General features: G+C 40.7%; 1 protein-coding gene across 2 annotated transcripts in view; it reads left to right on the top strand.

The window, feature by feature from the left end:
- COL8A1 (collagen type VIII alpha 1 chain) overlaps positions 1-21,499 on the top strand; it is a 155,600-nt gene extending 134,101 nt beyond the window's left edge. For both annotated transcript variants that reach the window (XM_067739121.1, XM_067739119.1), the window contains 2 exons: positions 13,779-14,109; positions 16,910-21,499. In XM_067739121.1, coding sequence (XP_067595222.1) covers positions 13,782-14,109; positions 16,910-18,816 — 2,235 coding nt within the window. In that variant the 5' untranslated portion in view covers positions 13,779-13,781 and the 3' untranslated portion in view covers positions 18,817-21,499. The remainder of the gene's footprint in view (positions 1-13,778; positions 14,110-16,909) is intronic.
- The last annotated feature ends 2,962 nt before the right edge of the window (positions 21,500-24,461 follow it).

Here is a 24,461-nt window from a genome sequence, read left to right as displayed (position 1 = left end):
CTTGGGGGAAAATTAATATTTTCTATTTAAATAAATGCTTGTGGCTAAAAAAGATTTGGGATTTATTTGGTATTTTGGATTTGAGGTTACTACTTTGCACTTACTATAAAAGAAACATATGTTGAATTGAGTCTGTTTTTTCAGATACAAAACTCAATGTAGTTTTGAATTAAGCAAGGATCTATGGTGCGGGGGAGGGGGACATGAATCTTTCAGACACAAGTCTTGGAATACGGTAAACACTAAATAAATGTGAACTATCCAATATTATTATTCCTCAAGTTCCTGAAAATAGTACGAAAAGATCAAGCTTCTAAAAAAAGTGATCTTAAGCTGATTATTTTTCTGACCTAAAAGTATAGCTATTATTACTCGTGGATCTTACTTCCTTCAACAGTAAAATATAGCCTAAGTCCTGCAGCCGCTCCCACAAGGCCAACCTGCTGCCATCACCGCCTAGAAATGTCTTTGGTTCTCTGAATGTTAAAGCCAAAGCCCTTCACAGTCAATACAAAGACAGGCTGCAGTGGCCAGTTCTCTATGGAAAGGGGAGCGAGACGAGATGGAGCACTTGAACCGAGTGCTCTCAGGCGATAAGCAGGTGGGGAAAGGGCTGAGGGGTGGGAACTCAGACGCTACACTTGTTATCCACCTAGTAGGAGCTATCTATACGTGACCTGTCTTTGGTATCTCAGGCAAGGGGACAATTGGGCAGCCTAGTTTTCATAATAGGTCTGGAGCAAAGTGAAGACAAAAAATCATTATCTTTCAAATTCTTCAAAAACAGGACTGCAATTAAGTGTGGTGGAACAGGTGCCCATAATCCCCTCTACTGCTATTGCTTCTCGTCATCCTCCTTCTCCCTCTTTAAATAATAACTAACACCTACCTATACAGTGCTTACTATATCTAAGCACTGTTCTCAGCATTCTACCTGCATTAATTCCCTTCACATCCTCCATAACCTCACAAGACAGACGATGTTACCATCATCCCCAACTTATCTTGAGGAAATGGAAGAACAGAGAGGTTAAGTAACTTAACCTTAACTAGGTCTAAGATCACAGACCTAGAACATGATAGAATCAGGATTTAATGCAGGCAGGTTAGCTCAGAGTTGCTGCTCTTAAACATTTTCCCCTACAGCTGCCCTTTAACTGTTGTAGCTGCCAATGTCTGCTTCTAGATAACACCCTCCACTTCCCTCCTTACTCTGCTGAGCAATTACCATTCATTCTTCAAACCTTAGTTCTAACACTGTCCCTCAAGGACCTTGTGTCTCACCAACCTGCCACCCACACACCCCGTCCAGGTTAAAGTCTGTTTTGTCTTTATTGAAGCACTTACACCAGATTAAGATCTAACTTGCAATAGTTGACTGGAAACTTCTTGAGAGTATGTCCTTGTTTCTCACTTATTTTTATATATAGCCAGCCACTAACATAGTAGTGCCTAAAAATTCCATATAAGATTGTTGAATTTAATAATTAAACAAATCAACGTGACACAGTAGAGAGAAACAATGCCAGGAGTTAGAAATTTAAGCAAATAAAGGCAGGGGAATTCCCCCATACAATGTTTTAGCGCAAGAGAGATGTTAGAAACCATCTGATACCAAGGCACCCAGCAGCCTAAATGTTGGATTCTGCTCGCAGGGAGGAATTTGTTTTTTCTACCAGACATTATTTTTAAAGAAATCAACCCCAAGTGTCAAGATGAAGAGGTTTCACAAAATGTCCCAATGTGTGGCTTCTCTTGAAAACTTGGAAAACCTGCCCAAACCAGGCAAACAAGTGAGTAGTTCAACTACTGCCCCATTGGATAGGGTAGTGCTCCCTAGTTCACTGCAAACTCTGGCCAGCCGACTCCACTCACTCCCCGGTCTCCCTGCTTCCTCCAGGTATTTAGGCTCTTTCCTCCTCTAATTCAATCCCCTCATCTTATAGTTTAGGAAGAGGAGGCCCTGAAAAGCACAGGAGTATAACATGACAGAGAGGTGGCTACATACACTCCAGGTCTCTCATCTCCAATTCAGTTTCCTATCCCCACTAAGTCCTAAGAAATAGCACTTATAAAGCATGGTTATCAGTGCAATTCCTCATTTTTGTGAATTCTTTGTACCCTGTAGCAAGGTTTGCTGAAAAAAAGGAAGGTCTCTTCCACACTCCCAGCCTCCTTCACTTAGGCGTCTCCAAGAACTGGCATTTATTACATAATTCTTTGTCCTTTCCTTTCTCCACTTCCATTTTCTCTGAAAAATGTTCAGTGGATTAACTGTGAAAGCCTTATGATTTCCCTCCCAGACAGCACATCCATCTCTTTCTCCCTCAAAATAAATTCCACCCCTGAAAGAAGCAGAACTTCCAATACCAAGATAGCTGTGGTTTGGTTGCTTTCAGTGCTTTGCCTGTGTTCAAAGGGCAGGATGTTACCACGCGGGCTAATTATCTATATGGAGCTGTGGTTGAAAAGTGGTGGATTTAGAGACTGCCCTCTCTGTGGCTGACAGTTTATCACAACTTGGCATTTTAGGCTTAGCCCCAGCTTGAGAGCTCCATTTTTTTTGTATTTAAATTCATTTTTGGGAACAGTCCTGTGGAATGATCTCTGCTACTCTTAAACCGTGCAACAGAGAAAGAACAAATTCACATTTTTACTGACCAAGAAATTGTTGAGATTTTTTTTTTAGTTCTTATATAATTCAGAAATTTTCAGGGGTACATATTGTAACTTTGTAGGATTGCTCTTCTGACTGGAGATTAGCCATATGAGTGTGTGTGGGCTGGGGGAGGGGAGAGCAATTACAGAGGAAATTTATTAATTATTTTTATTTCCAAGTGCTGTTGATTTGATTTAATATTTTGCCCATGTGTGATAGAAACTCTAGAGCTTGACTTTTAACATCAAGTCATTCAAGGTTATGTGGCTCAAAGTAATCTTAGCTAAATAAAACTTCAACACCTGAATCCCCCAAATCACCAGTTCGAAAGTGAAAAAAAAGTCAGTTGGCAGCCTCGCGTCCGCTACCTCTCGCCTTTCAATCCACAAAGACACGTATGCATCCATACAGTAATTTCATTAATAAATATCTTAGTATTATGGAAGACGGAAAAGGCTAGGATTTCTTGCTTGGTTTAGGGAATTTTGGTTTGTTTCACAGTTTCCTATAAAAATACTAAAATGAAGAGTCTACCCGCCATGATAGCCAGCTAATTAGAAGAAAATGCTAGCACAGGAAGTTGGCTTGCTTGCTTAATCTTCTGGATATACTGATAGAGTAAATACTAAGTGCCACTCAGAATGGGACAGAGAAAAGAGACCTTCCTGTGCTTTTCAGTCCTTCCTTGCCACCATCGTAGGAAAATATTGGGAGAAACATCCCTGGTGGCAAAGGGCTCTCCATCCTGCTTCCAGGAAGTGCCCAGGCTGGCTGGGAACTGGGCCTGCTGTACTTTATATTTCAACTTTCTCAATTTTCAAAACTTTGACCAGAACTAACTCATTTGAGTGTCACCTAATCTCTCAACTTTTCTTGGGTAAGATGCTGAGCAATAGTGAAGCATCTAGAAGACACAGAGAATTGCAGAAAAGTAGAAGAGGTAAGAGCTTTTAATATGACAGCCTTCCTCAGGAAAAGTTGGAGTCCAAAGGCAGGCCATCTCCTCCTCCTTATGACTCCCTCCCACATCTAGAGGCTACCCTAGGACCCCAAGTTCTTCAAGTTCAGGACCTGGATAAAGGTCATTCAGGAAACAGGTTATGTGCTTTTGTCTTTTTACCTAACTTGGTTTAAACTTTCTAGTCTCTGCAACCTTAGATATTTTGGGAATGAGTGTGATTTTATCATTTTACTTTATTCACTTCATTCATGTTATTTACTAAGAACAACTTCTACAACAACTACCAAATTTCAACTATGCATATGACAAGGAAATTGCTGGATTTTGTTTGGTTGAAATTCACTTGTAATCCCATTGGTCTGCACAGAGTTCAGGATTAAATAAAAGTGTTTGCAGTGAACAAATGTTCCATGAAATGCATATATTTTTTTCCTTCCACTTTTATCGAGATATAACTGACATATGGCACTGTATAAATTTAAGGTGTACAGCGTAATGATGTGACTTACATGCATCATGAAATGATGACCACAAGAAGCTGAGTGAACATTCATCTTCTCCTATAGATACAAAACAAAGGAAAGAGAAAAGATTGTTTTCCTTGCGATGAGAACTCTTAGGATTTACTCTCTTAACGACTTTTCATAGATACCAAACAGCAGTGTTAATTGCATTTATCATGTTGTGCATTACATCCCAAGCACTTATTTGTCTTATAACTGGAAGTCTATACTTCCATGTCCATGATATTTATATGTTACAAAATACATTATAGTTAGTTGCTCTTAACAAATATTTTTACAATGTCCAGTTCAGTGATTTACATTAGATGAGACTTCCTCACACGTCTCCTCCTTGCAAAGGCCTGAAAACACCGTTATTTTACATTGTGTCATTTACACAAGCTGTAGTAGTGCCAAGAAGGCAGAAAGATGCTCATGTGAATGGTAGAGTTCTCTCCAGCCCTTCTCGGTCACACCAGGAAGGAATTTGCCTTGCTGCACATCGCTGGGCCCATGGAATGGGGAGGGTCTTATTCTTGAGAAGCCCTCATCTTTGCCTGCTTTACTATAGAGCTGCCTCTAAATTTTGGATCTTCCATTTTTCTTCAAAAATGAACATTATAAAAAAAAAAAAGAACATTATAGCTCCTAAAAACGACTACATCATCCTATTCACTTCCTACTTCGCCTTCCCAAAGTGCATACTTTTTATTCATTTGTCATTCCTATGACAGGAGGCATGCATTGATACTTGCTGAATGACTCTGGGGGATATTTTGAGCCTATACATTGTAGGGAGGTTTTATCATTTGTAGCCACTTTTTAAAGATTTCTCAATAAGCTTCAACTTTTAGTCAATCTTCGAATATGGTATAAAAGAGGTTATAAATCACATTTTTATCTGTAAATTTTATTTCTTATTTAGGTTCTTTCTTTGGTTTCTTGTCAGATACACCTTCTTTCATCAGAGGGATACTTGCAGGGGGGCTGTTCAGACCCTTCTCCCTCCCTGTCCACCTGTAGAAGGTGGGGGGAGTGAAATGCTGAAAAGTAACCGGAAGTGTGAGATGACATCCAAAAGGCTTAAGCATGTACATTCATGAAATCATTTGTCCATGAAGTATGGATTTGTTGTTCATGTTCACAGCTACCATAGAGTTTTAGAACTAGAGGGGACCTTGAGGTCATTTAGCCAATGTCCCTGTCCTGCAGATGAGGAAACTGATGCCCACTCAGAGTAGGTGACTTGCTTAGGTCAGAACCAGCATTTAGGTTCTCTGTGCTCTGCAAACAATGATTCCTTCATATTATGGGAAGAAAAGCTAAAAATGAAAAAAGGGTTCCACTTTAGAACTTCCCTTTTAGGGGTTCTCTCAAGTGTTTTATAAACTCTTTGGCAGCTGACATGATTCCAGTTAGAGAAACAAAAGGAGTTAATTGCAGACTTCAAGTATGTGAACTATTATTTTAAGTAAAATATTCTCCAGATGTTTCCCACCTCCTTTGAGAATAGAAAAGAGGAAATGAGCTTACATTTCAGCAAGAAAGATTAAGATTAGATATTAGGAAATGTAGGTCTGTGAATCCTGCAATTGGTTACCAGGGAATGTTGTGAAATCTCCTCTTCTGGAGAACTTTTGGAATGTGGCAGTTGGCCATCCATTTCAGAGGGGTTATGTGGGTGGCCCATAGAGCCAAAGACACAACCTAATTGACACCTCAAGTTCTGTAGGTCCCAAGAGGTCATGCTCTGCCCATAGCTAGGTGGTGGGGCCGTTCGCTCCTCTTAACTATAGCAAAATTCAGGATTCATCAGTGAAGCACATGTTCAAGTTCAGTTTTACACATGTATCAGTCCTAATAGGTGTAATTGGGTAGACTGACTAAAACTAATGAATGCTTATTGGATATTTTTGCCCACTGCCTTCACTGATTGATTGACTAATATCTGATGGTTTAATTTCTTTGGGATCCATCTCAGCATATTCACCTTGACTTCCTTAATACCTTCCAAGCTTGTGTCCCTAGTCCACAAAGCAAAAAGTAAGGGATCCAGTCCAGGATCTTCTCCTATATACAGGGAAATTCTTTATTTCAACGAAAAAGGCAGCCTTGGAATTTGGAGGACAAGATGGAGAAAAGTGGATGTATAATTAGATCTGCACCTTGTTATCTAATGTATTGATGATATCTCCTAACAATAATCAAATGAGAATTACTTTTTAAAAATTTTTATTGAAATATAGTTGATTTACAATGTTGTGTTAGTTTCAGGGATACAGCAAAGTGATTCAGTTTATATACATATATAAAATTTACACATGTAACATATATTTATATATATATTATTTTCCAGATTCTTTTCCATTATAGGTTATTACAAGATATTTAGCATAGTTCCCTGTGCTATACAGTAGGTCCTTGTTGGTTATCTATTTTATGTATAGTAGTATGTATATTTTAATCCCAAACTCCTAATTTATCCCCTCCCCCCCTTTCCCCTTTGGTAGCCATAAGTTTGATTTCTATGTCTGTGAGTCTATTTCTGTTTTGTAAATAAGCTTATTTGTATCAGTTTTTAGATTCTACAAATAAGTGATATTGTATGATGTTTGTCTTTTCAAATAAGAATTTAAAATTTCTAACTTGGAATGTAACAGTCTTGAATTTCAGTAAAATAATCAACTGTATAAATACAGGATGGGGAGATATCATTTGAGAGAGTTTAGTGTTAAAAAAAATAAAAGACCTAGTAAGTGGACAAAGGATTAATCATATGTATTTAAAGTATGTTCATGGTGCTGGCATAAAGTAAGTGCTCAAAAATGTAGCTAATATTATTATAACTTTGATGTTTATTGCCTTTCCTCCCCTAGCCATCCTCTGGTTCTGGTTTTCTAAATACAGTCACTGATTTTGCCCAATGCTAATATAAAACAGCACTAAACCATTCTTCTACCTACCCCCAAAAAATCCATTCCCCCCAAAGAATTAGGTTTTCTGAAGGTATCATCAGAAGAGTTAGAGTTTCTTCATTTCTGAGGAAATGAAGGAGGGAATTTACAATATGTATCCTATTAGAAACACAAAAAGTTCGATTGAAAAAGACTTTTTCCTTTCTTGACTGCTCCTCCATTGGAAATCTTTTCTCCGACTCTTTCCCACGCAGCAATCACACTTAATCTCCTCCGGAATCCCCCAGAAGGCCAACTTTCCATACCCTCTATTATTTAGAGTTGTTTCTATCTTCCTTTAAAACCCAGGTGCCAGCCCATCCAAACGCAGAAGGCTCAGTTTCTACAGTAAAGTGGGTTTCAAAGAGCATCACCTCAACATCCTTACCCACCCTCTCCTTTGTTTTTCTCCATATCATCCAACACACCGTACATTTAAGATTTTATTTAGTTTGTGTCCCCATCATAATCCTCAAAATGTTAAAAACACAATTCTCATTTGTAAGTGAACATGTCAAAGTTTTAAATGATGACAAAGTCAATTTGAAATATAATGTTAAAAATCTGGGTTTTTCATTGTAATGAGCAGATAAAAAAGTATGCTGAGATAATGCTAAGTTTGATACAAAACTGGTTAACATTCTAAACGGCAATAAAACCATAACCTGAGTAGGGTTAATCAACATAGTTTACAGAGTTGTTAATGTCCTGTAATACTAATAAATTATGCAACAAAGTTACATATCCCTAGTTCCATTACCCTAAGGTGGGCTTATTTACATGGCAATAAAAGATCATGTGACCATCTATCTTTTGCCTTAGCCAAGTTGGGGGATATATTTCTTAATACCCACTTCCCCACCTCCCATTAAAAGTAACCTACATGTGCACTGCCATTTATGAATCAAAAAAGTGGGTCTCCCCTATAAGCTGCTCAGATAATAAAAATAGCAACAGAAGTGGCATAAGAAGGTCGTAAGTTGCCTTATGAATGTTTCCATCATTATTAATATTCAGGTAGGAAATATGAAGGCCTTCTGTCAACAACTGTTGTAGGAAGGATTCCAAATGGGGAATGAGGCTGAATTTGATATTTTCTAAAGCCCCTATCAACACTGCAAGTTTTGACTGTAAGGGTTCATCAATAAATGTTGAGGAAGTCAAAAGAATATCACACATTTTCCTGGTTCTCAGGAAACCTACGATTACAGTGAGGTCTAATGGACAAAAAACAATAGGAAAAAAACATAAGGTTGATTAGAATTATATTTAACTTTGTGTTAAACTTTCAGTAGTACTAGCAGAATAATGATGTTTGAGGAGGTAGGTAGGGAAGACTTTACAGAAGAGGTAGGAATTGAGTTGGTCTGGAGGAATGGTAGGTGTTATGGGCTGAGTTGTGTCCCCCCAAATCATATGTTGGAGTCCCGATTCCCCGTACTTCAGAATGACTGCATTTGGAGATAGCGTCTTTAAGGAGGAAATTAAGGGTAGGCCCTAATCTAATAGGACTGGTGTCCTTATAAGAAGAGATTAGGACACAGACATGCAGAGGAAAGACCATGTGAAGACGCAGGGAGTAGATGGCCATCTACAAGCCAAGGAGAGAGGCCTCAGAAGAAACACAGCCTACCAATACCTTTATCTTGGACTTCTAGCCTCCAGAATTGTGAGGAAATAAATTTCTGTTGTTTGAGCCACTCAGTCTGGGGTACTTTTTTTATTGCAGCCCCAGCAAACCAGTACAGTAGGGTTGAAATATGGAGAGGGGTTTAAAAAGAATAAGAATGCTCCAGAAAAAAAAGAATACCATGAAAAAAGAGGTCAAAATGAGGACTGACATAGATGAGGAACAGAGTCTTGAAACAGGGGTTTACATTAATGAATGGCACATACAGCTACCGTCATCATTAATAAGACTCTTTCTTTTTTCCAGTATTGTGTCTTAAGAGAGATAAATAAACCTTTCAACCTTCGCACCTCTATCCAAAATTTACTTCCTCAGAGAGGTCTTCCCCCACCATCTTTCCAAAACAGCATCTACCACCCAAGCCATTTTCAAGCCCTTTCCCCTGCTTTATTTTCTTCACAGCACTTAAATCTGAGATTACAAAATTTATTTTTAACTTGTTAATTACATGTCTTCCCACACTAGAATGTGAGTTCAATGAGATCAGGGACTTACCTCTCTAATTCACCTCTCTTTCTCTAATCCCCAGAACAGTTTGTAACTCTTAGTAGGTATACCATAAATATCTGTATCTAGCGAATGAATTTCCCTGAGAAAAGCAATCAATCAGGAGAGAATTTTCTTTGAGAGGCATGGAAAAGCCAAGAAAACAATTCTGGTAAATATTGGAGGAGTAGGATACTGCGTGACTTTCCCTTGTTTTAGGTGTGGTGAATCTGAAGCCTTGAGAAACTACAAACTCTGTGTGAGGGGGCAAGTAGGGGGCACAGAGGAGGGCCACCCGGCAGCAGATGAGAGAGGCTTGTCCACACCGGACACAACACGGACACACATGCACACACATACCCCAATACAGACATGCTGGGAAAGGGAAAGGGAAAGCTGTCCCATATGAAAGGGAAAGTTGGATTTAGGGCAAGGATTGAAGGTTTAAATACTTAAAACATTCTTTCAGACAGTAAGCCAAAATCTCATGAGGATCAACATACAAATAAAATGCTGAGGAGCGTCTAAAATAATATATATCACATTACTCTGTTATATACATTACAGATCACATGAGGAAACTGAAACTCTCTGCAGCCCTGCCCAAATATAGGGAACCATTTAGGGCTGTTCAAAAAATGACCAGGACTGGCGACTCTGACCCCAGAATGAATAACTGCCTTGGTTCAGCTGTTCTTTCTTGCCATTTTTAACAAGTACGTTTTAATGGCCATTATTGTTTTATTCATGTTAGGTTTATCATTATTGCAGTTAACCTCACATTTACTTTGGCTAGTATCCTTTTTTGAAAGTCTTTGACATTTCAGTTGGTTTTGATTTGTCTTTTTGGTCACACTCCATTAATAATAACAAACGTGAGGAGTGCTTTTCGGCTTACAAAGAATTCATAGTATCATTTGTGCCCTTGAACAGCACTGTGGGAGAGTCAGAGATTATAATTTCTGTTTTATAAGCAAGGAAACTGAAGCTCAGTGAAGATAAGGGACTTGCAGAAAGTCATAAACACAGAGAATGGCAGAGCTACAACTCAACTCCTGCCTTTTGGTTTCTTCTACAATGCGCTTCCTGTATGACATGACACCCATCACTAAGCTAGCCTGGCTGGCAAAGATCCAGTGTTCACACACAGTATGTATGTTTATGTTCACATGTACTCAAGCACACACACACCACATAACGGTTATCAAATAGAAACCCAAGAACACATTAAACAGAACTCACAGCATTATTGTGTTCTACATCCTTAGAAAAAGAAAAAAGAGGCAAGAAAACCCACTACCACCATTTCTCCCCAGCAGGAATTCTGAGGTTCCTTCTTCCCACCAGGTGTTTGTACAGTGTTACACAAATCTGATGTTCTTTTGAGTGATTTGGGGAGAATCTCCACACCACTTTGATCACCAAAAATATCCTCAGGGACAAGAGGGAAATGAGTAAGGATAAGTCAAGTGGTAAATTCTAACCAGGGCCCCTACATAAATATTCAAGCTAAAACTGAATGAAGTTTATTTAAATAAAGATCCAGAGAAACGGCAGATGGCAGACTGAAAGAGGTAGTTTTCAGGAGAGAAAGGCTAAGCCTATGAGAGGAAATAATTGTAGTAGAGCAGAATCCCAGTGGGCCTTTGGTATTCAACTGGTCTTCTTCCAAGCATTTCACCCTCTTCCAATTTTCCAGTGTTTCATTAGACTGTCCTGGTTTGAAGATTATTAAGTAAATCCAACACAGCCACTGAACTGAAGGAAGGGTGAAGGACCAAGCATGCTATCTATTATCACTCCAAGTTCAGGGTTTAATAGTGAAACTCATTAACTTCCAAAGATAGAATTAAATCCCAGGCTACACATCACCAGATATTACCACTGTCAGCTCTCTTGTGACTGCCTTAGACATTGAATGTTAGAGTCAGATGGGGCTTAGAGAACAACTGAGTCTTATTTTTAACAAAAGAAGTTGAAGGGATCTGTTCAGATACACAAAATTAAGATGAAGTTCTGGTCTTATGAGTAAAAAAAGTAAGGAACAGTGGTGCGTAGAACAGGCTGTAATTTGTCTTAAATGGGTGTGCATATTCAGAGAATATCTCTGGGAAAATATGAAGGAAAATGGGAAATGTTGTTACTTCAAAGGGAAAGGATTTTAGATACTAAAGAACAGAAGTGAGAAGAAAATTTACTCCCCCCCCCCATATCCTTTGCTACTCATTAATAGTTTACACATCTGTCACTCCTACAAAGAAGTGTAAGCTCCTTGAGAGCAGGGCCTATTGACTATATTATAGTCATCTTTGTAATCCCTGGGTGGGTCTCTCATTGTGTCTCATAAATACTCAATAAACCACTGTTGAGTACTTACAACAGATGTTCTTTTTCCATTTAAAATAAATTTGACTATTGAGTATAAATCAATATTAATTTTGTGGCTCTTTCCAAATGGTTTATAACAATTAATCATTCATATAAGGACATAAAATAACAGCTTTCTATCTTTTCCCATTTAGAGTACACTTGAAACAAATAGTTCTCGAAGACTACTCTGACTTATGAAATAGAGAAAGTTGTATAAATCATTTTGCTGACAGATGTTTCTTCATTTTCACCCCAAAGGGGAAAAAATGATTAGTTAGTATATTTAGAAAAATTGTAATGCAGTGAATTTCATGGTGGAGATTTTTACTAAATATTTTCTTAGGTGCTTTTTATTAACCAATTCTTCTGTAGCCTGTTCATACTCTTGGCATTACTCTTGAATACGATGTTGCAAAGTCAACCCACATTTTCTAAGAAGTGGAAAACTATGATCCAGAATTAAGTAAGGCAGAAGCAAAGAAAACAAACTCTTAGGAGAATCGAACTTAAATTATTTACTCAGTTAGTTACTGGATTAAATTATTTACTCAAGTTTACTCAAAGTTTTCCAGAAGACAGTTACATTAAAAATTGTGAGAAACTTGCCACTTCTTTCTCCATCCCCCCAATTCCCCCCTCCCCCCACCCCGCCACGTCCCATCTCTCTCTCTGCAGCATTATGATGACACTCCATTTAGGATTCAGATTTTCGTTAAGTCCCTCTATAAGATGTGGGAGCAAAGCCTTATGTGTAGTTTTAGGACCTCCGGGTAACTGAGCAGACGTCAATGTGTACCACACTTGCCCTCTAGCGGGAATTTGTGAAAACTGCAGTTCCCTGGGATGTTGGTTCTTCAACCCTGCGCGTTTCCAAACACCCATCTCGAGCTGTTTTTTATAAACAGATAAACCTCATTTATACTTATTCTACTAATTACTAATTTGCAAAGGGTGCTATTAAAAGGCTTAAAACAGCTTATTCTTGCGAGTAAACATCTCTATCTTATTTACACAACAAATATGCTTTGTAAACTCCTTTCTTCATAATAGTACAAAGATAAACTTTAATGATCTCCAGGCCCAATTAACCTAATTCTGAACAAATGACTTCATAGTACATAATTAGAAGAAAGAAATGGTATCCCTGTATGTACATAATTATGATGGTGATTTTTTTTTTTAATGACATTTTGGGGCTGTCACATGAAGTACCTTCTTTCCAATTCAGAAGATATCTTCGGTTTTTATTGTTGTTCTTGTTTGCTCTTTAATCTTTATATGTTTATGACCACACCAAAGCAGCCAAAGGACATCTGACATATGAAAAACTACTGCCTCTGGCATAAAGCCTATAAATTATTAACTGTTTCCATTTACAATAGAATTTCAGCACTTACTAACAAAGTTATGACTTGCCACTAAGTTTGCTTCATTTTGGAGAATCTATTCTATCTGTTAGGATTAAGTTCAGTGCAAATGTATGGCACCCAAAATAACAATGGCTTAAAGAAGGTAAATCTTTCTCTCTTGCGTAAACAAATTCCAAACTTAAGGATGAATATCAATATATGGCGCCTCCAAGTTCAACCAAGGCTCAGGTTTCTTCTAGCTTGTTGCTCTACCATCCTCAATGCACAGCTTTCACTCCATGGTTCATGGTGTCTGGCCTGTTTCCGGGTAATATATATCCACATTCCAGCCAGTGGGAAGAAGCAAGAGGAAGAACATGCTCACTCCCCTTAAGGAGCATTCTTGGAAGTTGCACCCATTACAACTACACGCAACAGACCAGAACTTTGTCACGTGGCCACTTCTAAATGAAATGCCGTAATTCTAGCCTTGCTCTGTTCCAGCTGAAAATCAGGGGTGCCAATACTATGGAAGAGGGCAGAGTTCATGTTCAGGGACAACCAGCAGTCTCCCCATAGCTTGCAATCCCACCAGCTGCCTTCATTTGATAGACCCTACTCTTTCCTGGGTTTTGTCTGTTTTCTATTGAAAGGTGACATCTTCCCTTCCATTTGTCTTCCACTCATGAAGTTCTGCTAATAAAGACCATGATTCCTTTTCTTTTTTTCTCCCTTCTTTCTCTAAGTAAACTCCGGTCACCTGGCCTGCTGGTTTTCACCATGTTGGTGCGTACCTTCCTCCACAGGTGATGGCTGGTCCACCTGCCCTTCTGCAGCTGCTGGGAGTACTGCTTACCATTTCCCTGGGTTCCGTCCGGCTCATCCAAGCTGGTGCCTACTATGGCATCAAGCCGCTGCCACCTCAAATTCCTCCTCAGATTCCACCGCAAATTCCGCAATACCAGCCCCTGGGCCAGCAAGTACCTCACATGCCTTTGGGTAAAAATGGCCTTAACATGGGCAAGGAGCTGCCCCACATGCAGTATGGCAAAAAGTATCCACATCTACCCCAATATATGAAGGAAATTCAGCCGGCACCAAGAATGGGCAAGGAAGCAGCACCCAAGAAAGGCAAAGGTAACATACTTCGGTTCTGCTGTAAGACAGCAGCTTTCCAAAACCCTAAACAATACGCTGCGGGGGGGCGGGGGAGAGCTAAATTTTAGACATTTTTCTTTTAGCATGTGTGACTGACATTCATTAACTGCCTGTGTCCTAAACCCTATCCTTGAAAAGTTCAGGTCTTGAAGAAAGACAAAATTATTGTAAGTTGTGCTTTCTTATTTCAACAGCATCAAATGACAAAAAGCATACTTCATAACAAATAAGTTTAGTCCCTTACTCATTATTTCTTTATTCAAACATACAGCAACTAATGAGCATCTCTTTTTGTGTCAGGCTCTAAGCCAAAATGCTAAGGGATATAGCAGTGGAAAAAAAGAAAAAAGAAGTGATGTCAGTCTTCAGAACTAGGAGAGCAATGTTATAAGAACCTGCTGTGTTAAAAAAATCATATAAAAGCACTTTGTAAACTAGGTGCCAGACAAATGTGTTTTTAAGAGTGCTCTAATTAAGTTGTTACACATGTCAATCAATAAATCTACAGAAGGAGCCCAAAGAGTACAGACTATATACCTACCTAGAGATGATGATACCTGAAAATCTCTCCATTACTTTCTAGGCATATTCATTAGTTATTCAACACCAGCAAAATGCCTATCACTGTGAGAGACATTTTCTTTTTTTAAAATTTTTTTAAGTCTTTTTTTTTTTTTTTGGCCACACCGCGTGGCTTGTGGAATCTTAGTTCCCCGACCAGGGATTGAACCTGGACCCTTGGCAGTGAGAACACAGAGTTTTAACAACTGGGCCACCAGGGAATTCCCGAGAGACATTTTCTTATAAACTCAGTTGGGTTATAAGAAACGTAGGAAACCTAGCACTTGCAGGAAAGAAATTGCAATCAGAGTAGCAATTCCCTTTGAGGCGGTGGAGGCCATTCCCACTGGTCCCTGCAAAAGCAGGAAGCTCTGCTTCTGGGGAACTACTAGATTTGGTACTAATAGGCCTGAGTGCCTAGAGGCCAGAAAGGAGAGAAACCTAGTCATTTAACCTCTTTGAAACTACTTTTCTTCATTTGTAAAGTAGGATTATTGAGAGAGTCTATGACATAAGGTAAGTACTAAATAAATGCTAAAGTACCATAAAAAACTTTGCTGCAGTTGGTCATTCAACAAAACCTAAGGAAGAACAGAATATACTCCAGGCACGTGCTAGACATTAGGGATTCCTGATGAATGTGATGTGACCCTGCCCCAGATGCTCTCTTGACAAAGGAGCTACACAGTTCCTGCTTAGCAAGAGCACACAGTAGTAATCCTATTAGCATAAAAGAAGTATTTCCAGTTTTCTTCCCTTTAGGAGCTGATATTCCACTTAGGGGATTATCTCAGTCATTTGTTTTCCTTCCTTTCTTGAATGGCCTGCCTGGATTTTGAAACTTCCTGTACTTATTCAGATGGGTACCAGATTGCAACTGAGGAATTTGGAAAATACATGAGTTCTGTGGTTCTATTTTGTTCCCTGACAATAGCTCAGTGAAAAATACAATGGTCAGGATTAAGATGCAACTAATGGTTAATATAAGACTTTGGGACCATCAATTTCATTTTTTTATGTTATTCCTTACTCTCAGTAGCATGAGAGGTCCAGAGTTGTGTTTCTCTGCAAGGCACAGCATAATCAATATAATTACATGTGCTTTGTATTTCGATAACAATTCGAGAAAGCATAACGCCTTTCACATCTATTTTCTAATCTTGTAGTGTGGGTGTATTATTCTTGCTGTACAGACAGGCAAGCAGGGATGCTGATGGCTTAAGTGAACCAGTCAAGGTCTCATTTCAAGGCCAGAAAGAGAAGCTGAGCTTCCTGCTAATCCAGTTTAACTCCTTTTCCGCACTGTTTATCATCCTAAAATACCTTATTCACTACTCCTGTTTAAAAACCAAATTTGCAAGTGAGAAGTAACTTATTAAATTGAAGAATTAATATTTGAGGCTTAGGAAATCCTACAGCATATTAAAGAAATTAAACACATCGATTTGACTCTAGAGGACAGATTTTAAGATGTTATTAAACCACATACAGAATAAAAATAAAATGCTTCTATTCTTCCCTGAGTCTACATGATAATGACGGTCATCCTCTACATCATAGTATATTTCAGCACAAGAGGAAATATTATTTTTCCATATATTATATTTAAAATTCAAGGACATAGAAAAATAGAGTATAACATTAAATAGGGAAAAAATAAAAATGACTCCAACACTGTTTGAAATACACACACACATATATATACACACACACACATATATATACATACATATGTACATATATATAGAACACATGAGATGGAAATACAGATAAATGTCAAGCGATTATCTCTGAGTAGTGGGCTTATAGGCAACTTTGATTTTTCTTTGTCCTTCTTTGAACTCTTTATAGTGAATACACCATAATATCTCCAAGTTTGTACTAGGAAGAATGTTTCTTCATTACTTTTTAGCTGTTTTACTTAACTAATGCTGATAAAAGCAGCCACAGATAACAGTTCCCAAAACAGTATCTCAAATATGACAAAGAAATTATCAGCCTGATTGTCCATTAAGTACTGATAATACAGTCCTGGAACACGAGCACATTATTCCTAGTCTTTCCTCTTGATAAGTAATAGGCAAATGTGTCAGAAGTAAATAATGATCGAAGTGAGGGATGATCAATATTAATCTCTCTCTCTCTCTCTCTCTCACACTCTCACTCTCCCTCCCTCCCTCCCTCCCTCCTTCTCTCTCTCTCCCCCCTCTCCCCGCAGAAATACCATTAGCCAGTTTAAGGGGGGAGCAAGGTCCCCGTGGAGAGCCTGGCCCAAGAGGACCACCTGGGCCCCCTGGCTTACCAGGTCAAGGGATACCTGGAATCAAAGGAAAACCAGGGCCACAGGGATATCCAGGAATTGGAAAGCCAGGTATGCCTGGAATGCCAGGAAAGCCAGGAGCCATGGGAATGCCCGGGGCCAAAGGTGAAATTGGACCCAAAGGGGAGATCGGACCCATGGGGATCCCAGGACCGCAAGGACCTCCAGGGCCTCACGGACTTCCTGGCATTGGGAAGCCAGGTGGGCCAGGGTTACCAGGGCAACCAGGTGCCAAAGGTGAGCGAGGACCCAAAGGACTACCAGGACCTCCAGGCCTTCAGGGTCCTAAAGGAGAGAAGGGCTTCGGGATGCCAGGTCTGCCAGGCCTGAAGGGTCCTCCAGGGATACATGGCCCTCCCGGCCCTGTCGGACTTCCAGGAGTGGGCAAACCAGGAGTGACAGGCTTCCCTGGGCCCCAAGGCCCCCTGGGAAAGCCAGGCCCTCCAGGCGAACCTGGGCCACAAGGCCCTATAGGGGTCCCGGGGTTTCAAGGACCTCCTGGGATGCCTGGAATTGGAAAACCAGGCCAGGATGGGATCCCTGGGCAGCCAGGATTTCCAGGTGGCAAAGGGGAACAAGGACTGCCAGGACTGCCAGGACCCCCAGGCCCTCCAGGGATCGGGAAACCCGGCTTCCCAGGCCCCAAAGGCGACAGGGGCATAGCGGGTCTTCCTGGGGCTCTGGGACCAAGAGGGGAGAGAGGACCAGCAGGTGCCCCTGGATTGGGGGGCCCACCAGGAGAGCCAGGCCTGCCTGGAATCCCAGGTCCCATGGGCCCTCCAGGGGCTATCGGTTTCCCTGGACCCAAAGGAGAAGGTGGGGCTGTGGGACCACAGGGGCCAATAGGTCCCAAGGGTGAGCCAGGGCTTCAAGGCTTCCCAGGAAAGCCAGGTTTCCTTGGTGAAGCTGGGCCCCCCGGCATGAGGGGTTTGCCAGGTCCCATAGGGCCCAAGGGGGAAGCTGGGTATAAAGGTTTGCCAGGGCTCCCTGGTGCCCCAGGGCTGCTTGGACAGAAGGGAGAGCCAGGAATCCCAGGGGAACAGGGCTTACAGGGCCCCCCAGGTATCCCAGGGATTGCAGGCCCGAGTGGCCCCATTGGACCTCCTGGAATTCCTGGCCCCAAAGGGGAACCGGGTCTCCCAGGGCCCCCTGGGTTCCCTGGAGTAGGGAAGCCCGGAGTGGCAGGACTTCATGGCGCCCCAGGGAAGCCTGGTGCCCTTGGTCCCCAAGGCCAGCCTGGGCTTCCAGGGCCCCCAGGCCCTCCAGGACCCCCAGGACTCCCAGCTGTGATGCCCCCAACACCACCACCCCATGGAGAGTATCTACCCGATATGGGGCTGGGAATTGACGGAGTGAAACCCCCCCACGCCTATGGGGCTAAGAAAGGCAAGAACGGAGGGCCAGCCTACGAGATGCCTGCATTTACCGCTGAGCTGACTGCGCCTTTCCCACCTGTGGGGGCCCCAGTGAAGTTTGACAAACTGCTCTATAACGGCAGACAGAACTACAACCCGCAGACGGGCATCTTCACCTGTGAGGTCCCTGGGGTCTACTACTTTGCATACCACGTTCACTGCAAGGGAGGCAACGTGTGGGTTGCTCTGTTCAAGAACAACGAGCCCATGATGTACACGTATGACGAGTACAAGAAGGGCTTCCTGGACCAGGCGTCCGGGAGCGCGGTGCTGCTGCTCCGGCCCGGAGACCGGGTGTTCCTCCAGATGCCCTCTGAACAGGCTGCGGGACTGTATGCCGGGCAGTATGTCCATTCCTCTTTTTCAGGGTATTTATTGTATCCCATGTAAGAAAGAAAAAAAAAGAGAAATTTAATAGAAGAAAAGAAAAGGATGCACCAAAAAATCCAAATGGGAAACATAATTGCTTCAAAACATTTATATAGTTGGAAAGTTATATTTAAGTGAAAGTCTGAACCATCATGTACAAATAAAAACTAAGATGCATGTTTAGTGCTCTGCACAGCAGCTTGTGATTGAAAATGATGGGATAGATTTATGTATCAAGTACTGACACTTGTGTTGTACCCACTGGAATCGTATTAGCTGTTTATGTTATGTGCTTCCATGATAACCTGCTTATTCAGATCAAAGTATTTCAGTATGAAAGAGCATAGCTAATGAAAGTCACTCGCTCATACTGTTTACTTTAAAATATTTATAAATATGACTTAAAGAAATGTCAATGATAACAATTACATACCGTATTTACTTGCATAATTTCCTCTGTATTTGTGCAGATACTTTGCCATGGGATGTGGGAGAGCTCTGCAGTGCTTTTCCCCAGTGAGGCGTGGACAGAGAACCAGGGTAGAGCTTTACTCCAAGGGATGTTTCTCCCCTGTCGGAGGCTGTGTCTTTCACAACAAGAGTTCTACTCAGAATTGTGTGTCTAGTGTCCCTAGAAGAACAACTGTAGTGTATTTACTCGTGTCTTCTGTGTGCCTAGCACTGGATGAGACACTTCTGTGGGGCCTAAGACAGTGCCCCGTAGGGAGCTAACAAACCAGCTGGGAGACATGAGTAGGAAGTAACTCATTTATTCCTCACGGGTTCTTTTTGCTTGTTATTTTTTTTTCCTGTGATTTTTTTTTCTTTCTTGTTGTCTCCATGTAATTTCCATTATGACCCAACTAATATAAACACTTGGAAGTCATAAGAAAAAAAGTAACCCTCTCCCCTCATAACTTTCCAGTTTTGCGGAATGTTCATTATAAATAGCAGTTATTAATTGTGTTTACATGCGTATAATAATCCCCCTCCTTTGCCTACAAACACAAATGACTACAATGAGGTTTCACCCACAAAGGGGTATCAGTACTTTTTAGTAGCTACTGAATTTCAAAGAAATTTCCCTGTGTAGTACACACACAAATCGGTGTGTCATCTGAAGTTCCAAAGTGAATTTCCTAAATCCAAGCCGTCCTTTGATCGGGGAAAGAGGGGGGAGTTTCAGAATTACATAGGAAAATAAATTGTTTTGAAAAAATAATTTCTGAAGTTTTAAATTAAAAAATAGATGTATTACTTCCTGCTGTAGGTACTAAAAATGCAGGAAGCAACCTGTGGAAGAGCCACCTGGAATGTCAGAGGGCAATGACAGCCCATGCTTTTTATGTCACCCCACAAGTACAGGAGTCAATACAAATTTAAAGAGAAAAGTAAATTTTTTTCCAGGTTTTCATTTAGGTACATACTAATTGCTTTGCACATTCAAATCTGGTCTCGAAACACAGACAAAGCATTTCAAGTTGGCTATGAGTCTGCTGCTGACACTATAAGCCACTGGGGGGAATAATGTGGGGCTATGGTGGTGGAGTCTTGTATCTACTCCTCAAAGTTAAGAGTGTTGAAATGAGGGGATAGGTACAGATGGGAAGATACACAAATAAATACGGTATAAACACACATGGAATCGTGTCTATGTCAAATCTGAATCATTTTAACCATCAAGAATATTCTCCTCAGCCTAATATCTGTCTTTTCCCTATATGGTATACAAGCACCATTTCTTCTCAATTTCTTAAAAAGAGAAATGAGTTCATTACCACGTGGTTTCTTACTCACAGCTAATTATATGACAAACTTTTCCCATCAAAAACATATCCCACCCAACCTTCATTTTCAAAGCAGACAGCATTTATGTGGCCAAATATCCTTTGGGTTGGTCTTGAGGATGCTGGTTTTGGGCCGATGGCTATGACAGCCACATGGATCCACTGGGCTCTGTCTGCTGAAAAGCTGCATTGAAATGGCTTGGAGGCAAGTCAGATCAGCTGATTTATAAAACTGTATTTATCTGTACATGTATGGGCTTTTTATTTCCACCAAGAGAGAAAGTAGCTCTTTAGTCAAAACCAAATTTCACTTTTCAAATACCTTCCAACTTATTTATTGGTTGTTACTCAATTGCATGTGTGTGTGCGTGTGTGTGCGCGTGCATGCGCGCATGTGTGTATTATCAGGCATATGCTTCTAACTTTTAGACAGGGGAGGAGAAAAATCTATGCCAGATACTGTATATTCTACAATGGTGCTAATCTCAGAGCTAAATGAATTACTCCATTTAATTTAAAAAGAGTTTTAAATAATTATCTATGTATCTTTGTTTCCCTTTTGAATGTTGCACATCATGTTAACACATTTAGTGTAAAAGCAGATGAAACACCACATGTTCTAAAGTCTAGGGATAGTGCTACAATCCCTATTTAATTCAAAATTAACTAGAACTTTTCCATGTGAAATGGACCAAACTGACAATATTGTTATTTAAATACAGAGTTTTAATGCAGGATGACATCCCACAGGGGAAAAGAATGTCTGTAGTGGGTGACTGTTCTCAAATATTTTACAGAATACTGGTAACTTTGAGTTTCCATGATAGATTTGAGACATGTCAATAGCAAATCATTTTTGTATTTAAATTTTTGTACTGATTTGAAAAAAAAAGTCTTATTAAATACCTTTAAAAGTATGTTTCTCATCTTGTTCATATCACTCAGCTGACACTGTTTGAACTTCGTAACTGTTTATCCCCCAACGTGTTAATTAGCTGCTGACACAGAGACCTAACATAATCCTAGCTTAACGGGACAATTCTTTCTCTTTGACATAACAGCTGCAAGCATAAGCAGGCTGGGGCTCATGTGGCAGCCCCAGTCAGGGCCCCAGGTTCCTTCTATCTTGTTGCTTTTCCACCAAGAGGGCGTGGCCTGCATCTCCAGGGTCCAGGAGAGCTAACCACCACAGGCACATTCCAGTCAGTGGGAAGGAAGAAAAATCAGGAAGGGGAGAGCATGCTTCCTTCTTAAAGAACTCAACCTAGTGGTTGCTTAGATCACCCTCCCACATACCATGCTCTGAATTTAGTCACACTGGCACAACCAGCTGCAAGGGAGTGTGGGAAATGGAATATTTACTGCAGGCAAGCACATGTCCAGCTAAAAATCAGAGGTTCTATTAATACAGAAGAAAGGAGAACAGATATTAGGGAACAATTAGCTGCTGCATCTGTCACATCCAACCTAAAAGGATAAACTGCCACAAATCTCTTTTCTCCCACAAAAAAACTAATCTTCATGTACTCAATTCTGTTACAGTTTGCCACACCAGAGCCAAAATTTTTGAGGGGAGATAGTGATGAGTGGAGCTTCAGAGCAGAAACAGACCTGTTTCAAGAACCTAAAGGTCTTAATAAGCATCACTGATAAGGAAAGAATTCTTTTGTGATGACTTATCAAGTTCAGAATGATCACAGCTTATCATGTCTAGACTATCATAAAGGGATTACTCAAATCATTCAACAAGCAACTATGTAGCACCAGTCTGTGGCTGGTTAACTCACTTGTTTAAACGCATCAATCTGGAAATTCAAGGCCATAGCTTCCATTCCCACATAGCCCAACTAGTTCTATTTCATTCCACAGCCAAAGGCTCTTCCATAACATGGACCAGTCATCTCATGTGCACACAGTGTTGGTCACAAAAGTAAATGGAAGGATAGATACAAGTGACAGAGGCAAGGAGGAATAAATGGTTGGAATTTAGAATGCTGGACAAGCAGGGCAAATCCATCATTACAATAGGTCTATAGTATCCCTTTACATTAAAACAAAACAAAAAGTAGCCCCTACTTTGCACCTGATATTACTAGGCAATGTGAGGGGCACATAAGCAATAGAAAACATGACCATTCTTTTAAAAAGTATCTTTTGTTTAGAGGACATCAAGATGTTTGTTAAACAAGTTGACTTCCAGGTGATATACAAACAAGGGTGGTATGAAGGCAACTGGATGCATAGGTGCTAGCAAAGTTCAGAAAGAGAAAGGCCATTCCATGCTGCTCCCCTCCTGGGAATGCCTTCTCTGACCTATCTGCTCGATAATCCCTCCTCACCCCTCAGGACACAGCACAAGCATCACCTCTCCTTCCCTACTGCTCAGATTTAGTCACTACCCTGCCTTGTACAATCTTCTGTCCCTTTACTTTTCCTGCTTTATAACTGAACTGTTTGTCTGTCTCCCCTATTGATAGAGTGTAAGCCTCTTGAGAGCAGGCACCTGTTTCATCTTTGCATCCACAGCTCATCACAGAGCGCTGGTCCAGCTCCAGGGTGGAGGGAAGAATGAATCTCGCAGGGTTGCTGTGGGAGCTAGTGCTAAACTCGATGTGAGGTGTGACTGAATCCAGCTCTGGGATTCCAAGATTATACAGAAGATTATATGTCCCAAGATTATTTAGAAGTCTACTGTGGGATAAAAGCTAATCTCAGGTAGTTTTTTGGAGAATACGACTTTTAAAGAAATCATCTTTAATTTGACAGAATTTGGATGAATGGAGCATAGGGCTGTGTGTGTGTGTGTGTGTGTGTGTGTGTGTGTGTGTATAAGAGAGAGAGAGAGAGTCAGAAGGGGCGGCGGGGGTGGAGTGGGGTGGGCAGAGATAAGGGAAATGACCTGACTGGTTCAGAAGAACTACTCAAAAACTAGTAAAGGAAACATTTAATAACCAAAGAAGGATCAAGTGATGTAGGGCTTTACATATAGGGAAGATACATTTATATTTTATCTAATATGCAATAAGAAGACATTGTAGGTCCTTAAGCAGGAAAATGGTATGAACATAAGTATTTTAGAAAAGTTACTTTGATGATTCTATGGAGAATGTATGATACAAGTAGCAAAACCAATGAGGAGATCAGAACAGCTTTAATCCAGGAATGGGGTGATGGGTTGATGGTTCAGGGAGCCTAACCAAGTCTAAAGAGTGAAAGTCACATGTCAGGTCAGGTGTTAGGGTTTAAGGACTGCATAACAATGGAGCTATCTCAAGGGCTAGGAAACGGAATGAAGAACTGAAAACTGAAGAGACAGTTGAAAGACAGAACTGACCCTGGAGACAATCCCCGGATGGCCTTATGAGGGAGAAGGAAGCTTGACTTGAAGGTGGTTTCCTCACTGATACGCTTGGAAAACAGGGACGGTGCCACTGATAGAAATAGGCAGTCCTCCAGTGGAGCCTGCTCCAGGCGGGGAAAGAAGAGACGCTTGGTTTACACATTGACTTGTGGGATCTGCCTGTGCACCAGACGCGCATTTGCTAGGCAGATGAGGGTAAAGCCATGAGCCTGGAGAGAGACCTGGTGGCCTATTGTAATAAGAAGGAGAGGAAAGGCACTCAAAATCAGTGGCACCATTTGCAGACAAAAATGATTAGAGTGCTTTAAAATCTCCTCCCTTACTTGCTCCAGGAATTTATTTAACAGATCCTTTCATCACAGATATAGCAAAGGGAAATGGCATCCCAATCCACATGGAATTACAGTGAACTCCAAATACGCAGAGCCAATAAAAAGTGTAAATCAATCATGTTTTCCTATATTTCAGAAAAGTTTTTCTCCTTAATGGTCCTTGTGACTCTAAAATGAAAATATCAT

Source organism: Pseudorca crassidens, chromosome 5 (assembly GCF_039906515.1).
Source record: "Pseudorca crassidens isolate mPseCra1 chromosome 5, mPseCra1.hap1, whole genome shotgun sequence".
NCBI classification, from domain to species: domain Eukaryota; kingdom Metazoa; phylum Chordata; class Mammalia; order Artiodactyla; family Delphinidae; genus Pseudorca; species Pseudorca crassidens.
The sequence above is the reverse complement of the archived record's forward strand: the minus strand, read 5'-3'. Positions and strand labels throughout refer to the sequence as shown.